This window comes from Dipodomys ordii, unplaced genomic scaffold, assembly GCF_000151885.1.
Source record: "Dipodomys ordii isolate 6190 unplaced genomic scaffold, Dord_2.0 Scaffold55, whole genome shotgun sequence".
NCBI classification, from domain to species: domain Eukaryota; kingdom Metazoa; phylum Chordata; class Mammalia; order Rodentia; family Heteromyidae; genus Dipodomys; species Dipodomys ordii.
The window spans coordinates 778142-799957 of NW_012267271.1; the positions used below are offsets into that span (position 1 = coordinate 778142).

At 43.5% G+C, this 21816-nt stretch overlaps 1 protein-coding gene across 1 annotated transcript in view; it reads right to left on the reverse strand.

The window, feature by feature from the left end:
* Positions 1–21816, reverse strand: part of Dennd1a (DENN/MADD domain containing 1A) — a 445652-nt gene that overhangs the window by 52819 nt on the left and 371017 nt on the right. Inside the window, exons 14-19 of the mRNA XM_013021256.1 lie at positions 14406–14510; positions 13991–14078; positions 11981–12021; positions 9551–9622; positions 8313–8369; positions 284–415 (exon numbers count right to left, since the gene is read on the reverse strand). Coding sequence (XP_012876710.1) covers positions 284–415; positions 8313–8369; positions 9551–9622; positions 11981–12021; positions 13991–14078; positions 14406–14510 — 495 coding nt within the window. The remainder of the gene's footprint in view (positions 1–283; positions 416–8312; positions 8370–9550; positions 9623–11980; positions 12022–13990; positions 14079–14405; positions 14511–21816) is intronic.

Genomic DNA, 21816 nt, shown 5'->3' on the forward strand with positions numbered 1-21816 from the left:
AAGGCAGTGTCTGGGAGTGAGGGTGGCAGCGGCTACATTTAATCACTCCAGTCAACAGAGGGGCTAGTTGATGTCCAGAGCTATACTGTCTCCTGAAAGTTTTGCAAATCATCTTCAAAACACATTTGCAGCACATAAACATTTGACGACGTGAGAAACTCTCTGGAGCTGCTTTGCCAAGGAATGGGAAATTGCTGCATGTGCTACAGCTTCTGTTACAAACAAAACAACTGCGGTCCCCTCACTCCCCCACTCAAAACTCATACCGGCCCAGGGTACACACCTGCCCAAAGTGGACTGTGATTGGCCTCCGGTCTTCTCGCAGCTTGGGGTCCTTGGCTTCTGCCAGTGGGGAAGGTGCAGTCCTGGGCAGTGACTCTTCTGTAGTGGGGACACAGCCATTCTCCGTGATGTCCTATAGGAAGGATGATGGTTTAGGGTTGATGGTGGTGTGGCATCAGTGTCCTCTCACAACCCATAACCCCCCCCCCCCCCAGCCAACGACCTCTCTCCTGGGACATTCTTAGCCTGACCTCCTGGGGGAAATGAAAGCAATGGAAGCTAACTTGGTCCTTTAACTTTCAAGGACTAGAGAAACCAAAATGTAAAGGTAATATAATAATTTACAAGAATGAAAAAAGAACCACCTTCATATTATCTCATATAGCTATTTTCATTTTACATATTCACTTTGTTTATATGCAGACATTTAAAATTTACTTGCAATCATAGCTCATGCATAATTTTATTTCCTGTTTTTTTCCAATGTAAGCATCACCATGGAGCTACAGTAATTATAATAATAATTTTAATGGATGCATAATATTTTTGAGCAGGCATGTAATTTAATGAATAATCCTATTACTATTGGGTTTTTGTTTCTATTTTTAAACTTTCTAAATATATATTACAGTCTTTCTTTTTAAATTTATTTCTATAGAAATCCTTAGAAATGAAATTACTAGGTCAAAAGATAAAAATCTTTTTGTAAGGCTTTATATTCATTTTTACCAAATTGCTTTCCAATTTACACCAACTACCTACAATAGATGCGCTACAGTTTCACAGTACTTGTTAGTCTCATCATTTTAAAAATGTATCGCTAATTTAATAGGTGAAAAATTAGACCTCATTGTTGTTTTAATTTGCATCACTTTGGTTATTTGCGAGTGTGGACATTTTCCTACATTTGTTTGCTGATGATGTTACTGTTTGTGAAAATGTGTGCTCATGTTCCCTCTTTTCTACCCCCTCACTCTTCCTGAATTCTGAGCTAAGCCTCCTTGACTTGGGAAAAATTTGGGGAATCCAAAAACATATTGTTAAATCCAAAAATTTGTACATCCGATTAATGAATCCAATTCTACGGAAAAGAAAAACCCTAAGGCGCCAACTGGCTCCCATGGCTAGCCCCTGCAGCTGAGTCACACAGGGTTGTTTGGAACATGGATGTGGCCCAGTCATGCCATAAGCAGTGTGTGTTTTAGTCAGGTCAAGAAAGCTGCTTAAATCTTCACTAGTTAAGACTCAGAATAAATATATAAACAGACAACATTTAATCATTTTCACCATGTAAAAATAACTCACATCCTGAATTGAATAGCAAATGAAATTTCTAATTCCTTTCATTGTATGAACAAAAGTACATTTTCGCTGACAGAACATATACTTTAATATCCATTAAATTCTGCACAATAGGAGACTTTTGATAATGGGTCTCCTTTAACTTCTCAGCTGAATAGAAACAGTGGTGGCAGCACATGAGGGAAAGTGGTTGTGTACTGAATAACTACACTAAAGGGGAAATATATATAACACCTCAGAGCCTCAGATTCTTTATCTGTGAAATGGGAATATGGTACTTGTGAGAATTAATGGAGATAAGTAATTCAATACAAGTGGATAGAATATTATTAGCTACTCAATAAACAATAGCAATCACATTTCCCCATTATGTGTATGTATTTGACCTCACATATCCAGCTGCCTACCACCAGGCCTCCTTTCCTAAGGAATTGGCTGCCTGTAGAGGCCAGCCTTGAGAAGTCTCTCTGATTGGGACATGACCACAGGTGATGACCTCCCTTGCTTTATGGGGAGGGCTTGGCCCATATTACATCAGTCAGGTTCAGCCAGGCTAAGACTCAATGATGAAAGAGGCTGCCGACAGCCAATTAGAAATGGTTTGTTTGGAAAGGGGCTGCTCTAAGGAGCTCAGGTCAAGTGGAACAAAGAGGAGAGGGGCTTCTTGTGCACCAGAAAGCAACGAAGGGCAAAAGGGGCATTTTGGAACCAGGTGGGAGCACCTAGAGGATTAACATAGAGTTTTAATAAGGCCAAACAATAAAACATTCACTTCTGGTTCAGAAAAAAAAAAATTGAACACTGCATGTGTGTGGCTGAAAAAATGTTAACATGTTAACAAAGTGTATTAACTGTAAAACTATAAGATGATAGGTATTTAAAAACATGCATGTATGTAGTTTTGGGAAAATTATCTTAGTCTAAGCTATCTTTCTAGTTTTATTTATACTACTGACTAGCTGCCTGCTCTCATTCACCCAAACTCTCTGCAATGATTTCTTCCTCTTTACACGAGGAGGCTACTAGTGGCTTGGCAAACTTCAAAGCCACTGGAAGAATTGGTTAAATGAGATATAAGGAAACTTTGAAAAACATCCTAGCACTGTACAAAGGGAATGTTGGATCCTCATCCCCTGCAAAGGGCAGACAGCTTTCCTAAGTAGAGTGCATGCCCCCAGCAGGAACTCTTCCAAACCCATGACCTTTACTCACACTTGGTTCCCACAATGATTACTTGGTAAACAGTGAGGGCAAAGAGAGGATAACTTATCCAAGGCCACAAAGCTAGAAAGTGGAGGAACCTACAATGATTGCATACAAGAGTATGGTGTCCTAAATTGACGGGGCCTCACCCCACCATCTGGAGGAGGATGAACGACTGATCACAGGTTGCCATGCCATTTAGCTGTCTCTCCTATAGACTATGAGTTCTTGGGGTCTGGGTTCTCTTGAATCTAGCACATGCTTTCTTTTTTTTTTTTTTGGGTCCAGTTGTGGAGCCTGATCTCTGGGCCTGGGTGCTGTCCCTCAGCTCTTCAGCTCAAGGCTAGCGCTCTACCACTTGAGCCACCGCACCACTTCTGGCTTTTTTCTTTTTGCTTATGTGGTGCTGGGGAATCGAACCCAGGGCCTTGAGCATGCAAGGCAAGAGCTCTATCACTGAGCCACTTTCCCAGCCCCTAGCACATGCTTTCTAATAAATCTTTGTAAATTTAAGCTGAACATTTGGAAGGCAAATGTATCCAATATACAAATGTGCCTGATTGTCAAAAAGCCACATTCATTTTATTTAGCTAGCTTATTCAGAGATGCAAGAGATTTCTAACCAAATCCTGAGGGCTCACCCCACCAATCTCTGACCTTTCAATTTCTTCACTATTTCCTCCAGTGGGGAAGGACAGCAGCTTCCTCTCAGGAGACTATAGGAAGCAGAGCAGGGCCTGGAGCCAAGAAAGCCACAAGAATAGTGCTCCTCTGTCCTACTGACAGTGATCTTACACATAGTAAGAAGTCAGTTCCTACAACTTTGGACTCCCTTATTAAAGAAACTGTAGCCTCACAACTAACGAAGAGATCAGCCAAGGGCCTGGGAAAGGGTGTTCTTGTACCCTTCTGCAAACTGGCAATTTACATGTAAAACCTGAAAGAGGTATATGCCCTTTGGCTCATTGAAAATGAGAGAGAGAGAAAAAAAAGACTTTCTGCAAAGTCTTGCTTACAGTGTAGTTGTCTAGAAAACACTGGAACTAATTTAGGTGTCCAACAATGAGATGTATTAAATGTATACATGGCCATCAGATAAAATTATATGTAGTCATTCAAAACAATAGCACGTGGAAGAAACATTTAGTAGCCCAGAATATGTTCAGGATATACTATATGAAAATTCAGACTATCAAAAGAGATTATTTTATGTTTACTTCTCTTATTTGTTGAATATTCCCTGATGCTTTGTTTGCAAAAATTGACCTAAATGTCATTTTTCAAAAGCAAAAACAAGAGGCTGTTAGAAGGGGTAAGATGATGATTCCTTCCTTCCTGAAGGGTCACATAGGAGGAACACTGGACAGAGCCAGAGATCAGAGGCCACTGCAGGTGGCAAACTTGCCAGGATCCTCCAGGCTCAAAGCACTGGCGCTCTTCCAGTCCTCTTCCCACTGCAGAGAAAAGGAGGCAGAAAACACTGCCATTGCTATCACCTTCCCTGAGTATTACCTGGAATAAAAAATCCTGACCGATCTCAACTCCACCTCTCTGTGGAGTAGACAGGCACAGCATATGATATACACTTGGTTCAAGCAAGGCAGGGAGGCAGGAATCAGGTTTGGGGAGGCAGGAGGCCAGAGAGGGATGGACGTGGTGTTGGGAAAGCTAGGACCAGGCTTTCTGAGACAGAGACCTGAGGGGTAGCAGCCTGCCTGGATGCCGAGTTTAGCAAGGTCAGAAAGGTTTTATCCCAGGGAGTGACTGGTCAGACCTGTGGTGCTTGGGAAGTTCCAAAGTGTGGCTGTTCTAGAGGTGGGGCATGCACAAACTAACAGAATGAAAACTCATTTATGGAGTGGATCCTCACTATCGCTATTTAAATGCATGTCCTCTTCTAATCCTTATGATAATCCAGTAAAAATCTGCTTCTTCTCATCGAGGAAAACTACGTTTGAGAGGTCTAGTAACTCACTCAGGGCCACATAGATAACATCTTACACAACCAACGCTGAACCCAGCTCATTTGACTCGGAAGCCCAAACACCAAATCCCTAATGAAGGGGAGTTTAAAAAGCCCCATGGGTGTGAAGACTTTTTCTGTCTCTGGTGGGGAACTACCTATCTCCACTCTGAAATCCGTGCAGTGTTTTTCATTTCCTAGCTTACCTCCCACCACAGCAAATGTAAATTAAATGATGAATATTGATATCAAACTAGTAGCCAAAGTTGGAGAGTCTGTGATTGAGGCTGCCGCATATTTTAATGTGTCTGGAGACAGGGAGCTGACAGTTGTGTGAAAAGGTGTGAAAATGTCTGTTCTCTAAGAGTCTACCTGGCTCTCCCCTCCGTGCTTGCTCACTCTCTTCAATGCACTTGGAAATGTTTGGCCAGAAACTAAAGCCAACTGTGAATTTGTTCCTTTCAATCACAGACACTCTAAACAAGCTTGATTTGTTTTTCAAAGATCAAAGACTTAGAACTTTACAAAGGGTTAGGAAATGGATGTTTGGTTGACATATTTTAATAAACAAAGGAAAAGGATAAAAAATGTCAGGCATTCCTCAAGGGCACAAAATAACATCCTATGGAAGTATCTGAATGTTCAACTTAGGTTAGAAGGAAGTCTGTGTAGCCATTGCTTTTAAAACAGGGCATTCTTGTGCCAACCTGGCACAGAGCAGCAGTGGAATTTGCAATCTGCTGGCATTTTTTCTGCAGGTCATGCCTAACAGGGACATGACCAAGGAGGTGCCACCGCCTCCCTTGGGAAGCATCAGCTGGGTAGCATGTTTGCCATTTCTTCTTCCCAATTTTGAGCAAGTCAGACTTCAAAGGAGCATAGGCTATAGCAGAACTTGACCACCTTGCTCCATTTACCCAGAGAAATATGTTCTCCATCTTTCTTTTTTTGTTGCTGGCTGAAGCAGAGCAGGTGGAATAAAGCCACACTGTAGGATCTATGAACAATTATTTGCCAATGGTCACACAGATATCCTGAAAGCTCCTCTTTCAGAGGCTTTGAAAATTGGCAGCACAAATGAACAAGGGACAGAGAAAGGGCCCTGCTCAGTCATATTAGAGATGGACCCTCCATACACCGTGATGACCTCTCCACAGGTCAGTCCCACATTTTCTATTTGCAATTCAAACCCAAGGCAAGAGCAAAGGGGGCAAGATTGGGTTCTTGATTATATCTGCGAGGTCACCATTGCTATGCAGAGTTAGAGGAGGCCAGGTGGCAACCCAGTACATTTGAAAATTGGATCTTTGTTGGGAGCTGCTTCCATTTCATAGCAGAAACCAAACTTGAGGTGTCTGTATTAAGATGTGTTTAGGGAGTCACATAGATAGGTTCTGTGTGGAGGGGAGGGGGCAGGAGGGTAGAGAAAGAAAAAAAAAAAGAGGCAAGGAAATATTTTCCACTGCAGTGAGAAAGGTCAGGTGAAGCCAAGTCCTAAATTAGCTCAAGAAAGGAAGCCAGAGAGTGCCCGAGACCCAGGACCTGAATGTACTGAACAATGCTAGAGTTTCAATTACAAAATAGCTCTTCCAAGAACAACTGCAAAATATCATGTCTGTGGAAATCTGTAAGACCGAAGAGGGGAAAAGTGAAAATTGAAAAGGGTGCACTAATAGATCTGTCAACAGTCCAATGGTGACAAGCCACATTTCTATAAAATGCCTTCACCGTTTGTGGCACCTGAAATGTACTGACACTCTCTATAGAACATTAGCTCACGAAGCTGTTCTTGAAAAGACTGGCAGGGGGGAGAAAGGGGAGGGGGAAAATCAGCTTTAGATACTATCAAGGAAGGGAGAAGGAGGTGGTGTGGAAGGAACTTGATCTAGATTGTTTAAATGAACGTGTAACATTAAAAAGGCTGCGCTTGCTGGTTGGGGGCAAGGACAGGTATCATAGAGCAGGGATATTCTGAAGGCTAGAGGCTTGTGCCTTTGAACAGGATGGTGAAAAGATGTCTCCAGTTTTCTGTATGGCAGAAGGAAATGGGAGCCATTGACCTTGTCTGTGCAGGGGCCTGAGGAGGTTCCTATCTTTGCTTAGTTTAGGTGCCACTCTAACCAACCAAAGGCTGGACAGCAAGGAGGGAAAAGCCCCCTTCCTGCAGCTCAGTATCTGCAATCCAATTCAGCTACATGTGATTGGGACTGAAGATAAAAAAGGATCTTTAGCAACTCAACACCCAAGTAAAGAATTCCACCTGGTAGCCTCTGGCAATGTGCAACAGACTGCAGTTGCAGGCTGCCTGGATTTATGTTACAGGATGATGTGCATCCTAGCTGTTAAGAACTCGCTGTTGGCTGAAACTAGGAATTTAAGTGCTTAGTCAGAGCAAATTATTTTCCAATTAAAAGGAAGGAATCAATTCCTTCGACCCATTTCAAGTTAATTAGAGGTCTTTTCTGACTTATAAAATTGAAACTGCTTTCAATTAAAAAAAAAACAACAACTGCCAAGATAGACAAAGGGCCTTTTTAGAGTGGAACATTTAGGGGTGTGGGGATAATGAAGTAAGTGATCCTAGACATCTTTTGGAAAACAAAACACTTGTTTAAAGAAGGCAGTGCCAAGTATGTAGTGGTAAGCATTCTGCCATTGGAAGTCAGCAGATCTGGAATCTAATCCTGCCTGTGCCAGGCTTACACAGTGTGGTCTTGGGCAAATTACTTCACCTCTGAACCACAGTCTCTTTACTCCTGAAATGAGAATAACACCACAGGGTTGTTCTAAGGATTAAACGTGAATACTCCTAGCCTGGACTATCCTTAACAAGTACTTAACAAGGGGTGGCAGCAGTAATAACTGTGATCATGTTGGAAACGTATCAGAAACCCTTGTCTGTTGCAATAACCTCACTGTATACTCAAGTCTCAGGCTGGGGGGGGGGGATTCTCGTCAGGAAGCAGCCAATGTGACCTCAGACAACTTTTCAAATGGTCTATGGAAACAATCAGGGCCTCTCTTTCCCTGCACGGAGTCTTCAACATAAACTGCTGGGCCTCTCCTGTTTAATGGGCATGGTGGGAAAGCTACACCATCCTCATCCTGCCATCCTTTGTGCATATCTGCCTGGGGCTCGTGTGCTTGCTGAGACCAGCACAGTTCTGTCCCTGGAGATGCTTCTTGGCTTGGTTTATGAACAGCCCTTCGGTTGAGGGTGGCAGCAGGAAGGGGACAGTGTCAGGAAAGAGGGACCAAGCCAATTTTTTCCTATACCTGTAAACCCCAGGCCTGGTGGGGAGGGGAAGGGACAGACCAACAGTGGTAACTCTGAACTTTCTTGCCTTTGTGGGTTTAAGCCAGAGTCTTAATGTTATTTGAAGACAGTTTTTTGTCTGTGAATATTTATAACAGTGTGAAAACCCCCGGACAGCTGGTAATGCATTTTGAAGTGTGCTAACAACACTGTATCAAACAGCCCTCTATTGATCACATCCTACTTTTTTGTGGCCACGCATTTCATACATGGTGCTTATACATTTTGAATAAGAACTTCAAGTACCTTTTGCTTCAAGCGGTTTTTCACCTCTTTTATTCCCATTTTTGCATGATCTTTTGCCTGCATGAAAAATTAATTTAAGTTAAGATTCCCTTTCTGTTTCCAGCAGGGACTACGCTTGATTTCAGTCTGTGGCGAATCACCTTCTCTGATTACTAGAAAAGAAGGAAAAATGGGATCATCAAGTTGAAAACATAATAGCTATGAAAACAAATACAATGGTAAAAGGTTAAAAAAAATCCCTTAAAGGAGCTGTAGAGATTTTATTTTCTGCATTTTGAAGGCAGACATTTTTTTTTCTTTTCCTTCGCAAGTCCTTCTGCTCTGTATAATTATTTATCTCGGCAGCCTGGTGACAGCTACCATGAAGAGTCAAACAGCAGCTTTACTGGCTGCAAGATTCAGAGTATCTATTATATTTCAGTAGGGCAGGGCCTCAGGATCAATTTTCTGCCTGGGCTGAAGGGCTGAAACAGACTTTACTGTTTTGATAGTGCTATTTTCTAAATCTCTTTTCAGTGGACACTGTGGTTTTTATTTTATGTCATTTTAAACCTATGTGACTCTGTTGGCAGCCACCTACCCTATTATAGAAACTATAGTTAAAGCTTAGAAAGGACTAACACAATTAAAAATGAAAAATTAAACAAATCATTCCACTTCAGTGGTTCAGGGTCAAATTAGCAAGCAAGAGAAATCATAGGAACAAACACTTGAGACTTGCAAAAGATGGAACACCAGGAATTGATGGAATCTTTTATTTTCACTCTGCTGAGAGCATGAGTCTCTTATAGAAGTGATGAGGGAGGATGAAGAATTTGCTTCTGCCCTGCACACTCTTCATTAACCTACAAAGGAGCTGCTCCATTTGACATAGTAATGGGGACACACGTAGGAAGGGTTTGTTGTCAGGATACTTCCAGATCATAGTTCTGGTTCTGGATCTCAGGGATACATGAAACAGCCTGAGTTTTTACCTCTCAGGCTACTCTTAAAAGCCAAAGCTAGAAGCTTCCTCTTTCTCTACTGCAGTGGCTGAAGAAACATTTTTGGATATACTTTAAGTTCAATGTCATGAACCTGGTCACAATGCAACATAATTCTCAGAGCAAGGAAGCCAGTGGGAAATAGAGTAAAAGCCTTCAAGTCACCTCTGCCATGGAGCAGCAGGTTATATTCATGTTTTTGCTCATGTTAAGGAATGGATTTGTTTGGCTCCTGAGACCAGGACCAATACTTACAAACTTGTAGACGGTCTTCATGGCTGGGTTCGCTTTTGTTTTCACAGTATTCAGGATCGCTCCACTTCCTTTCTATAATAAAAATGTCAATCATCAATGAGAGCTGAGGCTAGAGTAGGCCAACACTAACAAAGACCTCTTCTCTTTAATCAAGTTGGGCAACATTTCAGGAGTATTGATGCAAGGAGAGACGCAAGCCCAGATGGCTACTGGTCTATAGTAATCACAGCTGGGGTTATGGCACACTCACTTGGGTGTGTGTGTGTGTGTGTGTTTGTGTGCTCACATACGTGGGTGTGGCAGGGCAAGTGTGTGGACTGAAGATGATGAGTGTGAAGCTTCTAGGTCCAATGTTCTGTTTAGTGTCTGTCTCAGGTAAGAGTTTCCCCACAGTCACTAGTGATTTTCTAAAGTAACTTGTAGTTACAACAGACAAGTGTTCAGGTGTGTTTTATATCTGGGGGCTTTAGCTGATATGAAGCTGGACAGAAAATGGGATCCTGATCAACCAGGATCATCTGAAAATATGTTCTCTCTCCTCTTCTGGGCTTCCTGTGTTGTTTTAAAAATCTCTCTGGTAAGCTGCCTTCCTTAATATCTGAATCTTAAGAAAAGAATAAATGACCACGAAAGCCATGGCTGTAGCAGAAACAGATTAAACACACTAAGTCTTGATTGCTTTCCTTAGGGAGCAGGAGGAAGGTGTGAGGAAGGCTTTCCACTGCCTAAGGGGGCAGTGAAGGGAGCTAAAGTGCGCAGGCCCTGTTCCAGAGCTGTCTGTAAGCTTGGGCTTCAGTCTCATCCCTGCAGGCTGTTATGAGAGCTCTTGTGTTAGGATCTGAGGGCCCTGTGCCAAGAGAGGCCTGAATTCTGTCTTCAGAGACCTCCAGTGGAGGTTGGAGGAAGGAGGGAGCCAGGGTAAATAATGGCACATTGGGTGGTGAGCTATAATGGCTGCACACAGGGAACACGTTGACAAGGACAGTCAGACAAGGCCAGAGGGCAAAAAATGTCTGACCTGGGCCATGAAGGAGGGGTTAGTGTGGGGAACAGAGAAGAAAATTCTTGTGACAAGCAATATATACAAAAGAGCCCAGAGGCCAGATGCACTCCGGCTGGAACAAGTGGTTATTGTCCTGAGCACAGTGTATCATGGGAGGGGCAAAAGTGAGCCTAGGAGGCCCAACATGGTAGTTTGTGAAGAGCTTGGAATGGCAGGGTAAGGGCCGTATGCTCTGAAGGGCTTTTAAACAAATGTATCACATAATCAGATTTGCGGTGGCCTGGAAAATTCATTCATTCAATTCAAATGGAGAAAGACTGGAACAAATGGGTTTATAACCAAATAAGAGACAGCAATATAATTTTACTGGCTGCAACTTTTAGCACAATTTTTGGTAAATGCTCACATTAAAAATTTCGGGCTTAAAGTAAAAACATTACAATTCAACCTAGAAACTATTCTATGTTATAGACAATAGGAAATTTTCTCCCACTCATTTATTCCATACTGCCTTCCAAAATTACTCAGAATCCTGTTTAAATGGTCCTTTGGAGTATTGAAACTCCCTTTATCAATCAATCAACAGGTCCTTATTGCTCGCTTCTGATTTGCCAAGTGTTGTGTTTGGCCATCCAAGAAGAACAAAGGAAGTCTTTCACGGCTTGCTGCTTACTCTCGGCCAACTGCAGACACTTCCAAGGGACCTGCCTTGGCAGCAGTGCACTTGGCCCTGGGGCGGGGGAGAACACTTATCACATTATGTTGGTGTTGCCTGTTTACGTGCTTGCCTTCCAAACAAGCTGGGAGCACCCCAGGGCAAGGCCTGTGTCCCCACTGAATCCCTAGTACCCAGCTGGTGCCTGGCACACAGTAGGCTCAGTGATAAACTGATGAAAAGGTACGGGAAGAATTTGAATCCTTTAGAGTCTCCAGAAGTCCTAAGTACCTGGCTGCCAATTCAACAAGAAACAGTTCACATGAATGGTGAGGAGACTTAAAAAAAAATCAAATGAAACTCTCAGGGATGTGTTTTTCATCTTCCCAGGAGCCTTTGGAGTAAAAAATATTGCAGAGCAGCAAGAGGGACACACTTTTGGCTTCCCTATGATCACGACAACCATACTAGCACTGAAAGGAGATTCCCAGAAATGTCGTAGGATGACAACATCCCATGCAATAGGCGTTAGCTGGCAGGAAGAGAGGGACACCTCTCATGCCTCCTTTCCTTTGCCAAGAAGGCCTTGCACAGCCCTGCTTTCCAGTTTCTGCCTGAAGGAAGATGGCCTAGCTTTAAGACAAAAGCATCTTCAGCTGAGGGAATAGAGGATTCTGGGCCTTGAGGCAGTCTTGGTGGGTGGCCAGGGAGAGCAGAGGGCTGCCAGGAGCCCATGGACAGGGCTGGGTGGCTCTGAATGGGGTATACTTACCCTGACCGTGGAGAGCCACTGATGGTACAGTTTATCACTGCCTGGGGAAAGAGAAGCCAAGAGAAACTGTAATTTAAGGAGCTGTTTAAATTGCCTTTAGCACGCAGGATATAGGAAGTTCACAGCCCTGCCTCTCCATCCTGTGCTTCTATTCTGCTCAGCCTTCCTCTCTGACAAGGACATATCCAGCATCCCCTAACAAACAATCTCTCCATCTTCCAGATCCTTACAAACACTGTTTCTTTGTGTAGCCTCTCTGCCTAGAGACCTCAACAGCCAGCTGAAATGGCATTTCCTCTGGAAGCTTCTTCCTCTTCTTTCCTTTGAACAGCCCCCTAAGCACAGGTAACATGTTCTTTGATACACTGTGAGTCACTAGAGCTGGGTATCCCCATGTAAACTCAAACTTGGCCTTTGTTACAAGGAGGCACTGTGCAGAGCTCTGCTCATTTTATCCAGTGGGTCAGGGAGGTCTCAGCAGGAGACAGCTCTTCTTGAAGCTCAGAACAACTGAATGTCTTCTCCAGGAAGGAAATTCCTCACTGTGGCCAGAACCTTGTTTCTGCAGGAACCTCTCACAGGATGCAGTGAGGACAAACAGCCCTATTCCAACTGGGAAAAAACCTAGGTTCTACTATCCTTCTATATGGGTGCAGTTTTTTTCTTTAGCTACATGTTTCTACCTCACTAGCAATTTCTCTAGAGCAGAACTGGGTCTTCCTTGGTTTACGCAGTTTTGGCCATAGAGGCGCTCAGGAAATGCTTGTTGACCATCAGCCACCGTCTGGAGACACTGCATGGTTTTGTTAGCTATGGCGTTCTCCATGCGGCATGGACTGCAGGGCCTGGAACACTCACAGGTGGAACTTGCACTGGCTTTGAGCTGGTCAGAAGATGAGAGGTCCAGATCAGACATGCTCAGCAGTAAGAGGGGCTGGCGGAATGAGTACTGTTATTATTCTGTACCCAAACACTGAGACTACAAATACTATCATTTTTACTCTCAAAGGCAGTAAAGGGAAGGAAGGTCAGGTTGGGATTCAGGAAGTATAGTCAGCCACCAACACTTCCCTGGACCTCAAAAGCCTCTTCTGAAAAATGAGATCCTCCAGTTCTAAGGCACCAAGCAACACTTCTCACGTTTTTTATTTTTATTTCATTTACTTTTTTTTGTTGTTGTTGGTCATAGGGCTTGAACTCTGGGCGTGGGCACTGTCCCTCAGCTCTTCAGCTCAAGGCAAGTGCTCTACTGCTTAAGCCACAGAGCCACTTCTGCTTTTCTAGTGGTTTATTGGAGATAATAGTCTCATGGAATTTCCTGCCCAGGCTGGCTTTGAACCATGATCCCCAGATCTCAACCTCCTGAGTAGCTAGATTACAGGCACCAGCACCCGGCTTAATTTACTTTTTGAGATGGGTTTATGTTGCCTAGATTGGTCTTGACCTTCTGGGCTTCAAATGATTCTCCTGCCTCAGCCTCCCAAGTGCTGGGACTCCAGGTGTGTGTCACTGCACTCAGCTCCACATTCACATTGTAAAGAAACATCTGCCAAGCCCTAACTCTGTACCATGGACTGTCCTGGGAAAAAAAGTCCAGCAAACTGTGACTTTATCTCTGCAGGAGCACAGTGAGGTGGCCAGTGTCACTTTTAGTAGCAAACAGACTTGACTTGAAATAGTGGAAATGTCTTGATCCAGATTTTACAGCTGGCCAGGAGACAGGGTCTCCATTTGAATCCAGCTCTCCTGTTTTGGTATCTTGTGCTCTTCCCCTGAATCATGCTGGCCACAACATTTAATGTGACTCATCTACACAGGGAGGCCAGATTCCAGAACAGAGGATCTCAGATGGACCTGTGGGCCACACAACGCGAAGGAGTTATCCAAGGCCAAGGTTGAAACCAGTCTTTTCCCACTCCCTCATAAAGGAGGAAAGAAGCCCGTTACTCTTGCCAAGCACACTCTAGTCTAGAACAACCTCAGCTTAAAGGGCCATCTACAGTTTCTCACCAGCATATTCACCCATGTTGATCTCTTCTTCAAAGACATCGCTGAAGCCCTCACCAGAATTCAGGAGGTCTAGTCGGCCATCAATAAACTAGAGAGAAAGAAAAAGCACAACAGCTTGTCTACAGATCTGGGAAGCCATCTTAGCTGGGTACTGCATTGCATGCCCAAAGAGCAGGCTCCCTTTCCAGACAGGAAAGGTCCTTCAGAACTGTGAGTTTTCTGAAAAGTTGGCTGTGTATTTATGGTAAGTTAGAAAACCATGCAGTGCATTTGTCAAGGGCCTTGCAGGTGGTAGATACCCACTTCACCCAATCCCCTGTTCCTGGATCTCTCTGGTCTGGGGGCCCTCCTTGTCTACAGCCTCAGTGCAGAGATGGAGACAGCTGCATAAATCCTTGCTGTGGGAGTTGGGTACCTGCTTGAAGAGCTGCAGCTGCGTAGCGTTCTGCAGGAACTGTCTCATGGCTCCAGAGCGATAGTGTGACACGAAAGCCTCCTCGCAGAAAGTGATGGGCTCCTCCTGGGAAGGGGGGAAGGGGCGAGTCAGAGGCATGGAAGGAGGGTGATTGGTCCTAAACTCCCTTTCCCACATCTGTAATTCATCTCATCCTCATTAGTGGAGTCATTCAAGTCTATGGCTGAGGGAACAGTGCCAGGGAGAATGGGTCCTACTCTGAAATCAGAGAAGGCAGGTGGCAGGGTAGGGCCCAACGTCAGATCCCGTCACCTGGGGTATGTGATGGCTATACCCCAATAGAAAGGTAGGAACATGCCTACCAATACAATGATTTTCAAATGTTTCCTTTCACTTTTAGATGGAACCCTGTGTTCAGAGAAGGAGATCTATATATGGCAGAGCAGTGGCTGGTGTCTGGGCTTTCTGCTTGGTGGCCTTCTTACCCCAGCCCTCAAGACATTTTTACCATCCTTTGGGTATCAATCATGGAGCACAGTTGAAAATTTATTTACACAGTGATCTTAAGTTACAGCAAATCGTAATTCAACCATAATTATTGGATGATCAAAAATAAACTTTACCATCTAGTTGATTGTGCTTAAGCTGTTTGATAAGGGAGTTTATGTCCACCAAACTTTTTATAACTAAGGAAAATGAAACCCTAAGCTTAAAAAACATCCTAGCCTTGTATAGTCAACACCTCTATCTTTCTTTGAACAGATCTAGAGTGCTTGTCTACACAGACAGGTCTTTAACTTTGGCAGTGTATTCACAATTCTGAAAGATCTGACTTTTACATCTTGAGCTGAATTAAGGGTGCCCCTCCCCCTTTCACAGACTTGGTGGCAAACACAGGGATGTTTGAAGCTCCACTTTTATCCTGTTTTAATGAGTTACGTGAGTGTTAAATTTACTGTCTAGCTTGTGTTAGGTTCCAAGAGTCTCTCCTGCTTCAATCCAGCCAATATTAGCTCAGAAACCAGGCAGGCTTATTGCACATGCTACAAAGGTGACCCCAAAATATGAGGATGGGGGGAAAGTTTTATTTTTAAACAATTGTGCCCTACTTAATTTTACAAAGGATGTGAGGTACCTTACACACACACATCCAAGGAAACAAAGAAAATAATGAAGGCTGGGAAATACACCAAGAGATGAAATGTATTTCTTTGGGAATAGTTGGATATGTTGGTCCTATATAGTTTCTAAAATTAAGTTACAAAATTATCTGAGCTTCCTGGCTGCTGAAGCAAGAAGGAAAATCATGCAAACTTGTTTGTGTATAAGAAAAAAAGCAAACCAGTTCCTCAGGGAGAAGGGCTGCTCTTGGCATTTATCACTTTGGCATAAAGTGCCACCTTCATTGCTGAATGCCTGAGAGACCAGCTACTGATAACCAATGGAAGCCCAGCTAGAATTCCACTCCTGTGGCTTATAACTTGAGCTTCTCAGCCTTGAGACCATGGTATGGCAATTAATTCTCTCTCCAGGTGATCTCATCCATACACAGTGTCACTCACACACTGATGGCTCTTGATGCATGTTGTCAGCTGGCACTTTTCCAGATCTCCAATCCCGCATGTCTCTACCCCCAACCTGGATGGCCCACTGACACCTCGAACTCAAAATGGCCCACACTCCCAATTAAGATCCCATCAGGACTGCACCTCAAATCTGTTTCTTTATTTCTTAGTTGTCAGGGCCCCCAGCAACCATCATAAGTCTGTCAGATTTCTCAAGTCCTTCCCATTGTACCTGAGAGGTGTCTCACATGCTTTCTACTCCCTATTTACCAACCACAAGGTGGGCGTAGATCCAAGGTGCCTCAGTGAAGAGGACTTAGCTCCCTGTTCCTCTCCTTTCTCATTCTTTGCAGTCCACCCCAATTCTTCAGGCCAGGGTGGATTCTAAAATGCAAATGGATCTTGTACCAGTTCTGAGTGCACAGCTGTCACTTTTATGTGATGATTTCTGTCTGTCTTTCCTACAACCTTAGATACTTCATGTGGGCAGGCACGGTATCTGTTTTTGCTAACTATTACACACTTTACAACATGTGTGGAATAAGCAAGGTGGGTGGGTGGGAGAGGACAGGAAAAGCTCTTCAGTCCAGGAAAGCAGACCCTTCTGAATGGGTTCTAGCTTTCTTTCCCAGAGTCCTTTGGTATGTGTCCCTTGTTTTCCTGATCGCATTTAAAACTGTTACCACATCCTTTCTTTCTTTGCCTAGTTCTATTCCTTCCTCCTGGACTGTCTTCTCAAACTCACCCCATGTGTGGTAATCACTCATTCTTGCTTGGTACTTTCAAAGCCTTGTACACCTCTGGGAACTGGGCTAGTCATCTATCTTGATCAGGAGCTCAGGAGGGCCAGGCCCTCCTGAACTCATCTCTCCTTTCCTCAAGGGTAGCACAGAGACTAGCTCCTCAGTTGGAAGGAACAAGGGCTAAAGAACTCCTACCTCAGGAGTCCTGTGTGTGACAGATATACTGCTTGGCTTGACAGTAAAGAGCTCTTAGAGTAAGATGCCAGGTGACTGACACTGGTATTCGGAAGGTTTAGAACTGCTCAGAGGAAATGTTCATTGGAGCCATTAGCATTCACTCCTAGAGCTGTGGCCCAGTGTTTCCAGGAAAATGTCTGCAGAGCAAGAGATAAATTCAAGCGAACTTGCAACCAGATTTGTATGTGAGGGTAGCCTGAGGCAGGGTTTAGTTGCAAGAGAACAGAAAGAATCCCATCTTTGAGGAGACAGGGATATTCTGAGTCTGTTGTCTACTTACTAGAGGTGACATCCCCTGGATGAGATGTCTGTGCCATAAAAATGGGCAAAAGGACGTGGCCATGGATGGGAAACCTTCAGGGAATGTGACAATGGAGGATTTTACTGAAAAGACCCCAGGAACAACATCAGCTGTGTCAGTTAGACACGGAAACAACTACTGCCACACAGTCCTGTGCCACAGAGAGGGAGCTGACAATGACAAAATGCCCACAAGAGTCTGGAAGAGGAGAATCCTTCCAGGCAGCAGGTTAGAAAACATGATAAGAAATGGGCACATACAGCTGAGCTCGGAAAAGTCAACTGGAGTTAGGCAAACAAAGCTTACCCATCATTCAGGGCCCATTTCTTATTAAGTTGATTTATCTCAGTTATATGTTACAGTAAGGGAAAGCTGATCAGCACAATAATTACTTGTACCTTATGTTTGAGCCAGCTTTAAAAACTAATTCATTAGTTATTTAACTGTGCTGGGTTTTGAACTCGGGCTTCATGCGTGCTAGGCAGGCTCTCTACCACTTGAACCACACTTCTAGCCCTCAGGGCTCAGTTCTAACCCTGTAGAAAAGCAGTGATATTGTGACATTGTTACCCAGCAAAGCCTCCCTTGGCAGCAGATACAGAAGACTCATTCCCTGGAGCAACTCCATCCCAAGACAATGGAAATAATCACACCAGATCTCATGCTGATACAGACTCTGGGGGTAGCACTGTGCTTACAGCCTCACAATTCTTTCTACAAGTGTGAAAGTTTTAATGAAGTAGGAACTATAGGCAGAGTTTACAGAAGGATAACAGGTAATGTGAGTGACATGCTCAAGGTGACATGTCTTGAAATGGCAGTCAGGGTTGTCTGTATCGGTCTGCAAAGCCCAGTGTTACCAGTGAGCACCTGGCCACTGCAGAGGTGGCTTTGCTCTGAAGCCTCAGTTCTGTTGCATACTGAGCATTCCCTTTTGTAGGTAGAGCCCTTAGATTCACACATACACATCATCATCACCACCACCATCCTCATCACCCCATCAGAGGCCAATGATGCCAGGGTAGCAAAGTGCTAAGAAAGCTTTCTGCCACAGGTCAAATCAAGAATACACAGCCATTTCCCTACTTGTCTATCCCTGGCCGGCAGTTAGCATGGCCACTGTCACTCTGTTCTGTAGCACAGCAGAGTATAGCAAGGAAGCTCGTTAATTCCCTCCTTTGTTAATTTGGTTCTCTCACTGGATTGATAAAACCTTTTGTCTTCTTAGGTGACACACTAGGCACTGGGACAACAGGCTGGTGGCACTGCTAATCCCTGGAAGCCAAGCTTTGAGCACTAGAGCTTAGACGGAATTAGTAGGGTTTTCCACGTATGACCTGAAGGACAATAGAACAGCAGCTCAACCCTAGCAAGGACTTTGTTACAAAAAGGCAAGTTTTCCTCCTGGATTATCTTCTTGACATAAGGAATCAATTGGAAACTCAACACTAATGAGTTGAATCTTTGTTAACAGGTGAAGTTGGTGATTCCAAAGGTTTCTGAGACTTCCAGAAATAAATGATTTTTTTATCCACAGCCTTGTCAGTACTGCTGTTAAAAAATACAATCTCCCATAAACTTCTTCAGCAACTTTCCTTATTCTGCTGATTCTTACTAAAGCTATTAAGTCCTTATTTTATCCTTTAGGATTTTAATTTTCTAAATAAAAAATTCCATATACACTCAGTCTGAGGTCCTAAGGAGGGTGAGAGTATCTTCTCCAAAGAAAAAAAAAGATCCACGTATCCCTCTAAACACCTAAAAGCTGTCTATGTGCCAGGTTCTGTGTAGGGAGACTATCAGGACAAACAAAATACAGCTCTTACAAGTAGTAACTGGATGAATATGCACACGATACAATGGCAGAATGTTCTGTCCATAGGAAGTAACCTGAGGGTGTCTTTGTGGATAAATAATGAGCTATTTACACATAACAAGTATTTTTCAGCCCTAAAAAGGAATCTGAGGGACTGGGAATGTGGTTTAGTGGTAGAGTGCTTGCCTAGCAGGCATGAAGCCCTGGGTTCAATTCCTTAGTACCACATAAACAGAAAAAGCTGAAAGTGGTGCTGTGGCTCAAGTGGTAGAGTGCTAGCTTTGAGCGAAACAAGCTCAGGGACAGTGCCCAAGCCCTGAGTTCAAACCTCAGGACTGGTTAAAAAAAAAAAAAAAAGGAATCTGACATATGTCACAACATGGCTGAATCTTGACGATATCCCCCCAAATGAAGTAAGTCACTAAAAGAAGACAAATACAATATGACTATACTTGTATGAGGTACCCTGAACAATTAAATTCACTAACATAGAAAATAGGGTAACTTCCAGTGGTTGGGGAGGGAAATGGAGAGTTGCTTAATAGGGCATGGAAGGTTTTAGATTTTTAAGATGATTAAGTTCTGATGATGGAGGGTCAACAGGGTACACCAACGTAAATAAACTTAACATCACTGAATTACACATTAAAAAATGATGAAAATGGATACACTCTAATCCTTAAAAATCAATGTCAGGGGCTGTATTGCTGGTGGCTCTGGCCTGTAATTCTAGCTACATAGGAGGCTAAGATCTGAGGATCCCAGTTTGAAGCCAGACTCGGCAGGATAGTCTGTGATACTCTTATCTCCAATTATCCAGCAAAAAGTTAAAAATCGAGCTGTGGCTCCAGTGGTAAAGTGACAGCCTTGAGTGAAAAATCTAAGGGGCAATGTCTAGGCTTCAGTAGTGACAAGAAAAATCAATGCTAGGAACATGAAATAGGTTTTGTTTGGGATACTGGTAGGATGAGGAGGATACAAAGAGTATGGATAGGTGGTCAATGTAGTGAAAATATAGGTTGGTAAGATTGAGAAATGTTATGCATAATTTATAGTAAAAAATTCCATAACTAAAAAAATTGAAAAGATCTTTAAAAAAAAAGACAGAACATTTATAATTGTGACAGCAGAGCACATGGAGTTCCTTAGTTTATATAAGCTTGGTTTTCCATAATAGAAGACTGAAAGGAAAGCTCCTGTTAGGAAGGAATCCTGTCCACCTCAGGGACAGGATGGAATCCTGTCCACAGCAGTACAGTCTGACACCTGGCAGATGGGAGGACTAGACTAGGTTTTGGTGAAAGCACATTTATAAAACCATAAAATGTCCTCTGGAGTTGATCCATACAAGATGGTGGAGAGAATGTGTCATAAGACCTGTACTTGAATGCTGACTGTACTAGCTATGAATCAGGTAAGTCAACTTATCTTTCCTCATCAGCGACAATTGTACAGTGCTGGCCTATATCACAGAGCCACTTTAGAGTTTAAAAGAGATGACCATAGGGTTGGAGATTTAGCTCAGTGGAAGAGCACTTGCCTGGTAAGTGCAAGATGCTGAGTTTGGTTCTCAGCTCTGCAAAAAAAAAAAAAAAAAGAGGTAAAACAGATTAACCACAAACAGTTCCATAATAAGACTTACAGAAAATAACCATGTTTCTTGAGGGCAGAGTTAGTCTTACTACAGCAGTCAATGTGATGATGTGCAGGGTCCAGAGCAAAATGGTGCTAATGTGTGAAAGTACACACCAAAATCTGAAGTGCTCCCCTTTCTTCCCTAGTCTCTTTCTAGACCTGCCATACTATTTGCATGCATTTGTGTTTTGTTCTTACTACTCAGTGGAAATGCTGCACAAAACCAACTCAACTGCTTTTTATTTTACTTCTTTATATATGCATATACTGCATGCACTCTGCCTTTGGCTTACAGATCAGAAAGGAAGAGGAATCATGACTGCTCCTTCCTTCCATGTCAATTTCATACTGAGAGTGGTTAGCAGGAACAAGAAGTATGGTAGGTTTCTTAGGTCAGTCGTGAGACTGAGAGCACCATGGCCTTCTTGCTACACTGGAAGCAAGTTCTAGCTCTGACCAAAGTGTGGCAAGCTGAGGCTACTGGCAACCCTGCCTTCTCTGTTTTCCTAGTATGTGCTTTGAGATGCTGGTCTCTCATGCAACGTACCTCCCCTGAATTTTGTGCCAGAGGGCATGGTGACACTACCAGATGGGGATGGCCACACTCCTCTGAAGACACACACTGTGCACACCTTTGCTGTGTTCATGCTCTATCATCCCATTGGACCTCATTCATAAAGCACAAGTTCAAAAGGTGGTCTTAAGAATTTTAAGATCTAGACTACAGAGCACTCAACTAAGTATAGATCTCAAGGCTTACAAGACAGTAAGCCCTGTAGACTGATGAGGTCAGCCAGGGTTCACTTTTCCCCCCATCTTTTCTGGGCTAAGTATTATAATTATCTGCCACTGTGACCCAATAGGGTGCAAGAGCTTTGGGCCAGTCAGTGGGTCCTCAGAGGTGGGGTTCCAGACTCTGGGTGTGGCATTCAAGGCTTTCATGGACTTTCCCAGCTGCCTTTCCTTGCTTATGACCTCCCATTACTTCATCCACATCCACTTCTCCTTCATGGAGACTCGGGGTCCCCATGTCCCCACCTATTCTACATTCCCTCACTCTTAGCTTCTTCTCCCTTCTTATCTCCTTGGGACAACTATGCTTGATGACTCAGGT